The sequence below is a fragment of the Oncorhynchus gorbuscha genome, linkage group LG23 (assembly GCF_021184085.1).
Source record: "Oncorhynchus gorbuscha isolate QuinsamMale2020 ecotype Even-year linkage group LG23, OgorEven_v1.0, whole genome shotgun sequence".
NCBI classification, from domain to species: Eukaryota; Metazoa; Chordata; class Actinopteri; order Salmoniformes; family Salmonidae; genus Oncorhynchus; species Oncorhynchus gorbuscha.
The window spans coordinates 3,766,164-3,778,663 of NC_060195.1; the positions used below are offsets into that span (position 1 = coordinate 3,766,164).

Consider the following 12,500-nt stretch of genomic DNA (forward strand, 5'->3'; position numbering starts at 1 on the left):
TACGAGTCAATCTATTGACTGTCTTTAACAAGTGGTTTCAGGGTGTATAAGTTAATACAACTATTGCATTTTTTTGTTTTGTCTTTTTTAACAGAAATAATTTTTCTTTCTCTTCTCCGTTTGTCTCCCAGTTGGTTCGGAGCACGTTGCCACGGCGACACTTCCTGCCTCCTTTAACGATCTGTTACCTCACTTCCTGGTGGAGCCTGACGATGAGTACATAGTGAAGAACAAGCCCGTCACCCTGACCTGTCGCTCCACCCCGGCAACACAGATCTACTTCAAATGTAACGGGGAGTGGGTTCATCAAGATGATCACCTGATCGACCGCACCGTGGACCCTGCAACAGGTAAACCAATTACTAGGTCATTCAGCAGAGGCTTTTATCAGACTCACAGATTCATGACACTTGTAGTATTTGATGGAACATTGAATGACAGTAATCTCACAGCAATATGTTTTCAACATACAAGTAGATTACATTGATTTATACCACAGCAGCATGGCCAGCTCTTAGGGCCTGGAACAATGACAATGGCATGCTTTACAGAGCGTGCCACCGCCTCCACCTTCGTCACCTCCTCCTCCACCTCCTCCTCCACCTCCTCCTCCACCTCCTCCTCCACCTCCTGCCACCTCCTCCTCCACCTCCACCTCATCCACCTCCTCCACCTCCTCCCCCTCCTCCACCTGTTTCACATCATCCACCTCCTCCACCTCCTCCACCTCTGCCACCTACTCCATCTTCGCCACCTCATCCACCTCCTCCACCTCCTCCACCTTATCCACCTCCTCCTCCTCATCCAACTCCTCTATATCCTCCATCTCCTCCACCTCCTCAAATCTCCTCCACCTCTGCCACCTCTGCCACCACCTCCATCTCCGCCACCTCCTCCACCTTCATGACCTCCTCCATCTCCTCCAACTCCTCCCCCTTTGTCACCTCCTCCACCTCCTTCACCTCCTCCATCTCCTCATCTCCTCCACCTCCTCCATCTCCTCATCTCCTCCATCTCCTCCATCTCCTGCCACCTCCTCCACCTCCTCCATCTCCTCCACCTCCTCCATCTCCTCCACCTCCTGCCACCTCCTCCACCTCCTCCACCATCTCCATCTCCTCCACCTCCTCCACCTCCTCCATCTCCTCCACCTCCTCCACCTCCTCCATCTCCTCCACCTCCACCTCCTCCATCTCCTCCACCTCCATCTCCTCCACCTCCATCTCCTCCACCTCCATCTCCTCCATCTCCTCCACCTCCTCCACCTCCTCCACCTCCATCTCCTCCACCTCCATCTCCTCCATCTCCTCCACCTCCATCTCCTCCACCTCCATCTCCATCTCCTCCACCTCCTCCACCTCCTCCACCTCCTCCACCTCCACCTCCATCTCCTCCATCTCCTCCATCTCCTCCACCTCCTCCACCTCCTCCACCTCCATCTCCTCCATCACCTCCATCACCTCCATCTCCTCCACCTCCTCCACCTCCTCCATCTCCTCCATCACCTCCATCTCCTCCATCTCCTCCATCACCTCCATCTCCTCCATCTCCTCCACCTCCTCCATCTCCTCCATCTCCTCCATCTCCTCCACCTCCTCCATCTCCTCCATCTCCTCCATCTCCTCCACCTCCTCCATCTCCTCCATCACCTCCATCTCCTCCATCTCCTCCATCACCTCCATCTCCTCCACCTCCTCCACCTCCTCCATCTCCTCCATCTCCTCCATCTCCTCCATCACCTCCATCTCCTCCATCTCCTCCACCTCCTCCATCTCCTCCATCTCCTCCACCTCCTCCACCTCCTCCACCTCCTCCATCTCCTCCACCTCCTCCACCTCCTCCATCTCCTCCACCTCCATCTCCTCCATCTCCTCCATCTCCTCCATCACCTCCATCTCCTCCATCTCCTCCATCTCCTCCATCTCCTCCATCTCCTCCATCTCCTACACCTCCTCCATCTCCTCCATCACCTCCATCTCCTCCATCTCCTCCACCTCCTCCATCTCCTCCATCACCTCCATCACCTCCATCTCCTCCACCTCCTCCATCTCCTCCATCTCCTACACCTCCTCCATCTCCTCCATCACCTCCAACTCCTCCATCTCCTCCACCTCCTCCATCTCCTCCATCACCTCCATCACCTCCATCTCCTCCATCTCCATCTCCTTCATCTCCTCCATCTCCTCCATCTCCTCCATCACCTCCATCTCCTCCAACTCCTCCATCTCCTCCATCTCCTCCATCACCTCCATCTCCTCCATCTCCTCCATCTCCTCCATCTCTTCCACCTCCTCCATCTCCTCCATCTCCTCCATCTCCTCCACCTCCATCTCCTCCATCTCCTCCATCTCCTCCACCTCCATCTCCTCCATCTCATCCATCTCCTCCATCTCCTCCATCACCTCCATCTCCTCCATCTCCTCCATCTCCTCCATCTCCTCCATCTCCTCCACCTCCATCTCCTCCATCTCCTCCATCTCCTCCATCTCCTCCACCTCCATCTCCTCCATCTCCATCTCCTCCATCTCCTCCATCTCCTCCACCACCATCTCCTCCATCTCCTCCATCTCCATCTCCTCCATCTCCATCTCCTCCATCTCCTCCATCTCCTCCATCTCCATCTCCTCCATCTCCTCCATCTCCTCCATCTCCATCTCCTCCATCTCCTCCATCTCCTCCACCTCCATCTCCTCCATCTCCTCCATCTCCTCCATCTCCTCCATCTCCATCTCCTCCATCTCCTCCATCTCCTCCATCTCCTCCATCACCTCCATCTCCTCCATCTCCTCCATCTCCTCCATCTCCTCCACCTCCATCTCCTCCAACTCCATCTCCTCCATCTCCTCCATCTCCTCCACCTCCATCTCCTCCATCTCCTCCATCTCCATCTCCTCCATCTCCATCTCCTCCATCTCCTCCATCTCCTCCATCTCCTCCATCTCCTCCACCTCCATCTCCTCCATCTCCTCCATCTCCTCCATCACCTCCATCTCCTCCATCACCTCCATCTCCTCCATCTCCTCCATCTCTTCCACCTCCTCCATCTCCTCCATCTCCTCCATCTCCTCCACCTCCATCTCCTCCATCTCCTCCATCTCCTCCACCTCCATCTCCTCCATCTCATCCATCTCCTCCATCTCCTCCATCACCTCCATCTCCTCCATCTCCTCCATCTCCTCCACCTCCATCTCCTCCATCTCCTCCACCTCCATCTCCTCCATCTCCATCTCCTCCATCTCCTCCATCTCCTCCACCTCCATCTCCTCCATCTCCTCCATCTCCTCCATCTCCTCCATCTCCATCTCCTCCATCTCCTCCATCTCCTCCATCTCCATCTCCTCCATCTCCTCCATCTCCTCCATCTCCATCTCCTCCATCTCCTCCATCTCCTCCATCTCCTCCATCTCCATCTCCTCCATCTCCTCCATCTCCTCCACCTCCATCTCCTCCATCTCCTCCATCTCCTCCATCTCCATCTCCTCCATCTCCATCTCCTCGATCTCCTCCATCTCCTCCATCTCCTCCATCTCCATCTCCTCCATCTCCTCCATCTCCTCCATCTCCTCCATCTCCTCCATCTCCTCCACCTCCATCTCCTCCAACTCCATCTCCTCCATCTCCTCCATCTCCTCCATCTCCATCTCCTCCATCTCCATCTCCTCCATCTCCTCCATCTCCTCCATCTCCTCCATCTCCTCCACCTCCATCTCCTCCATCTCCTCCATCTCCTCCACCTCCATCTGCTCCATCTCCTCCATCTCCTCCATCTCCTCCACCTCCATCTCCTCCATCTCCTCCATCTCCTCCATCTCCATCTCCTCCATCTCCATCTCCTCCATCTCCTCCATCTCCTCCATCTCCTCCATCTCCTCCATCTCCTCCATCTCCTCCATCTCCATCTCCTCCATCTCCTCCATCTCCATCTCCTCCATCTCCTCCATCTCCTCCAACTCCATCTCCTCCATCTCCTCCATCTCCATCTCCTCCATCTCCTCCATCTCCTCCATCTCCTCCATCTCCTCCACCTCCTCCATCTCCTCCATCACCTCCATCTCCTCCATCTCCTCCATCTCCTCCATCTCCTCCACTCAGTCTAGTTGGGAACTGGTCCAGTGTTCTGGTGTTGGGTGTATTACCTCCATCGCCATGGATACATCATGTAAAGCTCATATTAGTAATCTGTGGTGTGATTACTAAGGTTGTGGGCTTGACAACCATGTCTGTTTCGGTTGTCACTGTAACGTTAACCACCTCATCTCTTAGATGTATCCCTTTTCTCACAGTGGTAACCAGTTATCTGTTAAACCATAATGGCGGTGTCTGTCTCTGGGCCTTGTCACCAACTGCTCTCTCTCGCTCTCCACCTCGGTCTCTCTCGCTCTCCACCTCGGTCTCTCTCGCTCTCCACCTCGGTCTCTCTCGCTCTCCACCTCGGTCTCTCTCGCTCTCCACCTCGGTCTCTCTCGCTCTCCACCTCGGTCTCTCTCGCTCTCCACCTCGGTCTCTCCGAAATACAAGTCTTATTACAAGGCTGCAGCTAATAATGCTTGATCAATTCGCAGGCGGTTCAAGGCTATTATAATCATCCAGGACTCTCCTCCCCTCCTCCCTCCCCTCCCCTCCCCTCTCCTATTCTCCCCTCCCCTCTCCTCTCCTCCCCTCCCCTCCCCTCTCCTATTCTCCCCTCCCCTCGCCTCCCCTCCCCTCCCCTCTCCTATTCTCCCCTCCCCTCTCCTCTTCTCCCTTCCACTCTCCTCTCCTATTCTCCCCTCCCCTCCCCTCCCGTCCCCTCCCCTCCCCTCCCCCTCCCCTCCACTCTCCTCTCCTATTCTCCCCTCCCCTCCCCTCCCCTCCACTCTCCTCTCCTATTCTCCCCTCCCCTCCACTCTCCTCTCCTATTCTCCCTCCCCTCCCCTCCCTCCCCCCCTCCCCTCCACTCTCCTCTCCTATTCTCCCCTCCCCTCCCCTCCCCTCCCCTCCACTCTCCTCTCCTATTCTCCCCTCCCCTCCCCTCCCCTCTCCTATTCTCCCCTCCCCTCTCCTCTCCTCCCTTCCACTCTCCTCTCCTATTCTCCCCTCTCATCTCCTCCCCTCCCCCTCCCCTCCCCTCCACTCTCTTCTCCTATTCTCCCCTCCCCTCCCCTCCCCTCTCCTATTCTCCCCTCCCCTCTCCTCTCCTCCCTTCCACTCTCCTCTCCTATTCTCCCCTCTCATCTCCTCCCCTCCCCCTCCCCTCCACTCTCTTCTCCTATTCTCCCCTCCCCTCCCCTCCCCTCCCCCTCCCCCCCCTCCCCCCCTCCCCTCCCCTCCTCTCCCTTCCACTCTCCTCTCCTATTCTCCCCTCCCATCCCCTCCCCTCCACTCCACTCTCCTCTCCTCTCATATTCTCCCCTCCCGTCCCCTCTCCTCCCCTCCACTCTCCTCTCCTCTCCTATTCTCCCCTCCCATCCCCTCTCCTCCCCTCCACTCTCCTCTCCTCTCATATTCTCCCCTCCCGTCCCCTCTCCTCCCCTCCCTCTCCTCTCCTCTCCTATTCTCCCCTCCCATCCCCTCTCCTCCCCTCCACTCTCCTCTCCTCTCCTATTCTCCCCTCCCGTCCCCTCTCCTCCCCTCCCCCCCCCTCCCCTCCACTCTCCTCTCCTATTCTCCCCTCCCGTCCCCTCTCCCCCCCCCCTCCCCTCCATTCTCCTCTCCTATTCTCACCTCCCCTCTCCTCCCCTCCCCCCCTCCCCTCCACTCTCCTCTCCTATTCTCCCCTCCCCTCTCCTCCCCTCCCCTCCCTCTCCTCCCCTCTCCTCCTCCACTCCACTCTCCTCTCCTATTCTCCCCTCCCCTCCCCTCTCCTCCCCTCTCCTCTCCTCCCCCTCCACTCCACTCTCCCCTCCCCTCTCCTCCCCTCCCCCTCCACTCTCCTCTCCTATTCTCCCCTCCCCTCTCCTCCCCTCTCCTCTCCTCCCCCTCCACTCCACTCTCCCGTCCCCTCTCCCGTCCCCTCTCCTCCCCTCTCCTCCCCTCTCCTCTCCTCCCCTCCTCCACTCCACTCTCCCGTCCCCTCTCCTCCCCTCTCCTCCCCTCTCCTCCCCTCTCCTCTCCTCTCCTCCCCTCTCCTCCCCTCTCCCGTCCCCTCTCCTCCCCTCTCCTCCCCTCTCCTCCCCTCTCCTGCTTCTCCTATTCCCTGCTGTTCATTACAGCTCAGGGTTCTCAGGAATTTGAAGATAGCAGCGTATCAGCTTCGGCTTAAATTGTGTGCGGGACTGTTCTCCGATAGGCTGATAGCCCATTAAAGATGATGTTTAATTACTGCTCTGTTCAGCCACCCCATCCATTAGGAGCTGAGGACTCCTAAATGTCCCTGTATTTTAGTAAGTAAAAATAGAAGACAGTTCAGTTTGTTCAACAACAAAATATCTAATTCATCCACGTTACAATTTCAAATAGACAGACAGACAGAAATCCAGACACATACTGAAATCTCGACACAGGACAGAATCCAGACAAGACAGAATCCAGACACAGGACAGAATCCAGACACAGGACAGAATCCAGACAGGACAGAATCCAGACAGGACAGAATCCAGACAAGACAGAATCCAGACAGGACAGAATCCAGACAGTACAGATTCCAGACAGGACAGAGTCCAGACAGGACAGAGTCCAGACAGGACAGAATCCATACAGGACAGAGTCCAGACACAGGACAGAATCCAGACAGGACAGAATCCAGACAGGACAGAGTCCAGACAGGACAGAATCCAGACAGGACAGAATCCAGACAGGACAGAATCCAGACACGACAGAATCCAGACACAGGACAGAATCCAGACAGGACAGAATCCAGACAAGACAGAATCCAGACAGGACAGAATCCAGACACAGGACAGAATCCAGACAGGACAGAATCCAGGCAGGACAGAATCCAGACAGGACAGAATCCAGACACAGGACAGAATCCAGACAGGACAGAATCCAGACAGGACAGAATCCAGACAGGACAGAATCCAGACAGGACAGAATCCAGACAGTACAGATTCCAGACAGGACAGATTCCAGACAGGACCGAATCCAGACAGGACAGAATCCAGACAGGACAGAATCCAGACAGGACAGGTCTATGTTTGATCCCTCCTCTATTCCTATAATTAATCCTGCTGTATGTATTAAATAAATAAGATCTGCTTTCTCTAAACCCAGCTTCTCTTTCCCTCAGATAAAAAAAAAACATAAATTACAAAATCGCATTAAAACCCACTCGGTCAATCAGGAAATACATATTTTATAAAGATGAAAACCTATAGTGGTTGATTCACTGATGGCACCCTATTCCCTATGAAGTGCACTACTTTTGCCCAGAGCCCTATCTATAATAGGGTTCTATTTGGGACTTTGGCCAGTGACACCATAATAACACAATATTATTTAGATGTTTCAGGAAGTAATAGCTAGATGGTTTAAGAGATATTTGAGCAGCATAACGTACGGTGATGGAGGCCAGACAGAGGGATCACCGTGACAATAAAGCCGGCAGGTCGTAAGAGGTAGGAAGGTCATATTCTCTCAAGTGGTGTCCCAAACGGTAAACTCCTTTTGACCAGGGCCCGTTGCTCCCCCCATAGACACTAGGTAAGGTATAGGGTGTTGTTTTTGGGATGCAGAATTCTAGAGGACAGGACACGTTAGGAGTGGTACGGTATTAAATAGGGTATTAAAATATATCACACGACGAGACCACCATATAAAAGCTCAGGCAGGAGGCACAGTGCATTCAGAAAGCATTCAGAAAGCATTCAGAAAGCATTCAGAAAGCATTCAGACCCCTGGACTTTTTCCACATTTTGTTACATTACAGCCTTATTCTAAAATATATTAAATCTGGGTGTTTTCGCTCATCAATCTACACACAATACCCCATAATGACAACGCAAAAACAGGTTTATAGGCATTTTTGCAAATGTATTAAAACAAAATATATATATATTACATTGACATAAGTATTCAGACCCTTTACTCAGTACTTTGTTGGTTGTGATGCTACAAGCCTGGCAGACCTGTATTTGTATTTGCTCTCTGCAGATCCTCTCAAGCTCTGTCAGGTTGGATGGTGCTGCGGCTCAGCTATTTTCAGGTCTCTCCAGAGATGTTCGATCGGGTTCAAGTCCGGGCTCTGGTTGGGCCACTCAAGGACATTCGTAGACTTGTTCCGAAAGCCACTCGTTTGTTGTTTTGGCTGTTTGCTTGGGGTTGTTGTCCTGTTGGAAGGTGACTCTTCGCCCCTGTCTGAATTGTTGAGCACTCTGGTGCAGGTTTTCATCAAGGATCTCTCTGTACTTTGCTCCGTTCATCTTTTCCTCGATCCTGACTAGTCTCACAGACACTACCACTAAAAAACATCCCCAGAGTATGATGCTGCCAACACCAACACCAAACTCCAAGCAGGAGTTTGTGCCTTTTACTGAGGAGTGACTTCTGTCTAGCCACTCTACCATAAAAGCCTGATTGGTGGAGTGCTGGTTTTCCTTCTGGAAGGTTCTCCCATCTCCACAGAGGAACTCTGGAGCTCTGTCAGAGTGACCATCGGGTTCTTGGTCACCTCCCTGACCAATGACCTTCTCCTCCGATTGCTTAGCTTGGCCAGGCGCCCAGCTCTAGGAAGAGACTTGACTTTACTTCTTTCCGAGTGGCGCAGCGGTTTAAGGCACTGCATCTTAGTGCTAGACACGTCACTTACAGACCCTTGTTCGATTCCAGGCTGTAACACAACCGGCCGTGATTGTGAGTCCCATAGTGCGGCGCCTCGTCCAGGTTTGGGTTTGGCCGGGGTGGGCCGTCATTGTAAATACTTTTTTTTTTCTTAACTGACTTGTTAAATAAAAACAAAAGAACGATGGCCATGGTGTTTTTGGGGACATTCAACGCTGCAGACATTTAAAAAATATATTTTTTGTGCCTCGACACAATCCCCATAACGACATCACAATACCCCATAATGACATCACAATACCCCATAATGACATCACAATACCCTATAATGACATCACAATACACCATAACGACATCACAATACCCCATAATGACATCACAATACCCCATAACGACATCACAATACCCTATAATGACATCACAATACACCATAATGACATCACAATAACCCATAATGACATCACAATACCCCATAACGACATCACAATACCCCATAATGACATCACAATACCCCATAATGACATCACAATACACCATAATGACATCACAATACCACATAATGACATCACAATACCCCATAACGACATCACAATAACCCCATAACGTCATCACAATACCCCATAATGACATCACAATAACCCCATAACGACATCACAATACCCCATAACGACATCACAATACCCCATAATGACATCCCAATACCCCATAACGACATCACAATACCCCATAATGACATCACAATACCCCATAATGACATCACAATACACCATAATGACATCACAATAGCACATAATGACATCACAATACCCCATAACGACATCACAATAACCCCATAACGTCATCACAATACCCCATAATGACATCACAATACCCCATAATGACATCACAATACACCATAATGACATCACAATACCCCATAATGACATCACAATACCCCATAACGACATCACAATACCCCATCACAATCCTGTCTCGGAGCTCTACAGACAATTCCTTCGACCTCATGGCTTGGTTATTGCTCTGACGTTCACTGTCAACTGTGGGACCTTATATAGACAGGTGTGTTATATAGACAGGTGTGTGCCTTTCCAAATCATGTCCAATCAATTTAATTTACCACAGGTGGACTCCAATCAAGTTGTAGAAACATCTCAAGGATGATCAATGGAAACAGGAAGCACCCGAACTCAATTTCGAGTCTCGTAGCAAAGGATCTGAATTCTTATCTAAATAAGGTCTTTCAGTTTTTACTTTTAATAAATTAGAAAACACTTCTAAAAACCTGTTTTTGCTTTGTCATTATGTAGATTGATGAGGATATATAAGGCTGTAATGTGGATAGAGTCAATGCGTCTGAATACTTTCCGAATTCACTGTATATGAGTCTTGTATCTACACTGCTCAAAAAAAATAAAGGGAACACTTAAACAACACAATGTAACTCCAAGTCAATCACACTTCTGTGAAATCAAACTGTCCACTGAGGAAGCAACACTGATTGACAATACATTTCATATGCTGTTGTGCAAATGGAATAGACAACAGGTGGAAATTATAGGCAATTATCAAGACACCCCCAAAAAAGGAGTGGTTCTGCAGGTGGTGACCACAGACCACTTCTCAGTTCCTATGCTTCCTGGCTGATGTTTTGGTCACTTTTGAATGCTGGCGGTGCTTTCACTCTGGTGGTAGCATGAGACGGAATCTACAACCCACACAAGTGGCTCAGGTAGTGCAACTCATCCAGGATGACACATCAATGCGAGCTGTGGCAAGAAGGTTTGCTGTGTCTCTCAGCATAGTGTCCAGAGGATGGAGGCGCTACCAGGAGACAGGCCAGTACATCAGGAGACGTGGAGGAGGACCAGCAGCAGGACCGCTACCTCCGCCTTTGTGCAAGGAGGATCACGAGGAGCTTTACCAGAGCCCTGCAAAATGACCTCCAGCAGGCCACAAATGTGCATGTGTCTGCTCAAACGGTCAGAAACAGACTCCATGAGGGCCCGACGTCCACAGGTGGGGGTTGTGCTTACAGCCCAACACCGTGCAGGATGTTTGGCATTTGCCAGAGAACACCAAGATTGGCAAATTTGCCACTGGCACCCTGTGCTCTTCACAGAAAGCATATTCACACTGAGCACATGTGACAGATGTGACAGTGTCTGGAGATGCTGTGGAGAACGTTCTGCTGCCTGCAACATCCTCCAGCATGATCGGTTTGGCGGTGGGTCAGTCATGGTGTGGGGTGGCATTTCTTTGGGGGGCCGCACAGCCCTTCAGAGGTAGCCTGACTGCCATTAGGTACCGAGATGAGATCCACAGACCCTTTGTGAGACCATATGCTGGTGCGGTTGGCCCTGGGTTCCTTCTTATGCAAGACAATGCCAGACCTCATGTGGCTGGAGTTTGTCAGCAGTTCCTGCAAGAGGAAGGCATTGATGCTATGGACTGGCCCTCCCGTTCCCCAGACCTGAATCCAATTGAGCACATCTGGGACATCATGTCTCACTCCATCCACCAACACCACGTTGCACCACAGACTGTCCAGGAGTTGGTGGATGCTTTAGTCCAGGTCTGGGAGGAGATCCCTCAGGAGACCATCTGCCACCTCATCAGGAGCATTCCCAGGCGTTGTAGGGAGGTCGTACAGGCACGTGGAGGCCACACACACTACTGAGCCTCATTTTGACTTGTTTTAAGGACATTACATTAAAGTTGGATCAGCCTGTAGTGTGGTTTTCCACTTTAATTTTGAGTGTGACTCCAAATCTAGACCTCCATGGGTTGATAAATTTGATTTCTATTGATAATTTGTGTGTGTTGTCAGCACATTCAACTATGTAAAGAAAAAGTATTTAATAAGAATATTTCATTCATTCAGATAAAGGATGTGTTATTTTAGTGTTACCTTTATTTTTTTGAGCAGTGTATATAACTCAGACAGGAGGTTTATGAGTCTTGTATCTATATAACTCAGACAGGAGGTTTATGAGTCTTGTATCTATATAACTCAGACATGTTTATGAGTCTTGTAACTATATATCTCAGACAGGAGGTTTATGAGTCTTGTAACTATATAACTCAGACATGTTTATGAGTCTTGTATCTATATAACTCAGACATGAGGTTTATGAGTCTTGTATCTATATAACTCAGACATGTTTATGAGTCTTGTAACTATATAACTCAGGCAGGAGGTTTATGAGTGTTGTAACTATATAACTCAGACAGGAGGTGTATGACTCTTGTAACTATATAACTCAGACAGGAGGTGTATGACTCTTGTAACTATATAACTCAGACAGGAGGTGTATGACTCTTGTAACTACCATTCACTCATGGCGAGTGAGTCTGTATTTCTTCGTCACTGATTATTCAGTGTTTTCGTCAGTGCTGTTTATCTCCAGGTCATGGCATCTACCTGTTGTACTAGCCAGACTACTGTGCTGTATACAGTGCCTTGCGAAAGTATTCGGCCCCCTTGAACTTTGCGACCTTTTGCCACATTTCAGGCTTCGAACATAAAGATATAAAACTGTATTTTTTTGTGTCGAATCAACAACAAGTGGGACACAATCATGAAGTGGAACGACATTTATTGGATATTTCAAACTTTTTTTAACAAATCAAAAACTGAAAAATTGGGCGTGCAAAATTATTCATCCCCCCCTTAAGTTAATACTTTGTAGCGCAAATGTGGCAAAAGGTCGCAAAGTTCAAGGGGACCGAATACTTTCGCAAGGCACTGTATGTCCAGTTCACCATCTATCTCTTTTACACTAGATAGACGACAGTAGAGTGTC

The 12,500-nt window shown here is 50.5% G+C and overlaps 1 protein-coding gene across 1 annotated transcript in view; it reads left to right on the forward strand.

The window, feature by feature from the left end:
- The window catches only part of unc5a (unc-5 netrin receptor A), a 610,423-nt gene that overhangs the window by 295,472 nt on the left and 302,451 nt on the right, over positions 1-12,500 (forward strand). The window contains exon 2 of the mRNA XM_046325030.1: positions 132-350. Within this exon, the coding sequence (XP_046180986.1) occupies positions 132-350 (219 nt within the window). The remainder of the gene's footprint in view (positions 1-131; positions 351-12,500) is intronic.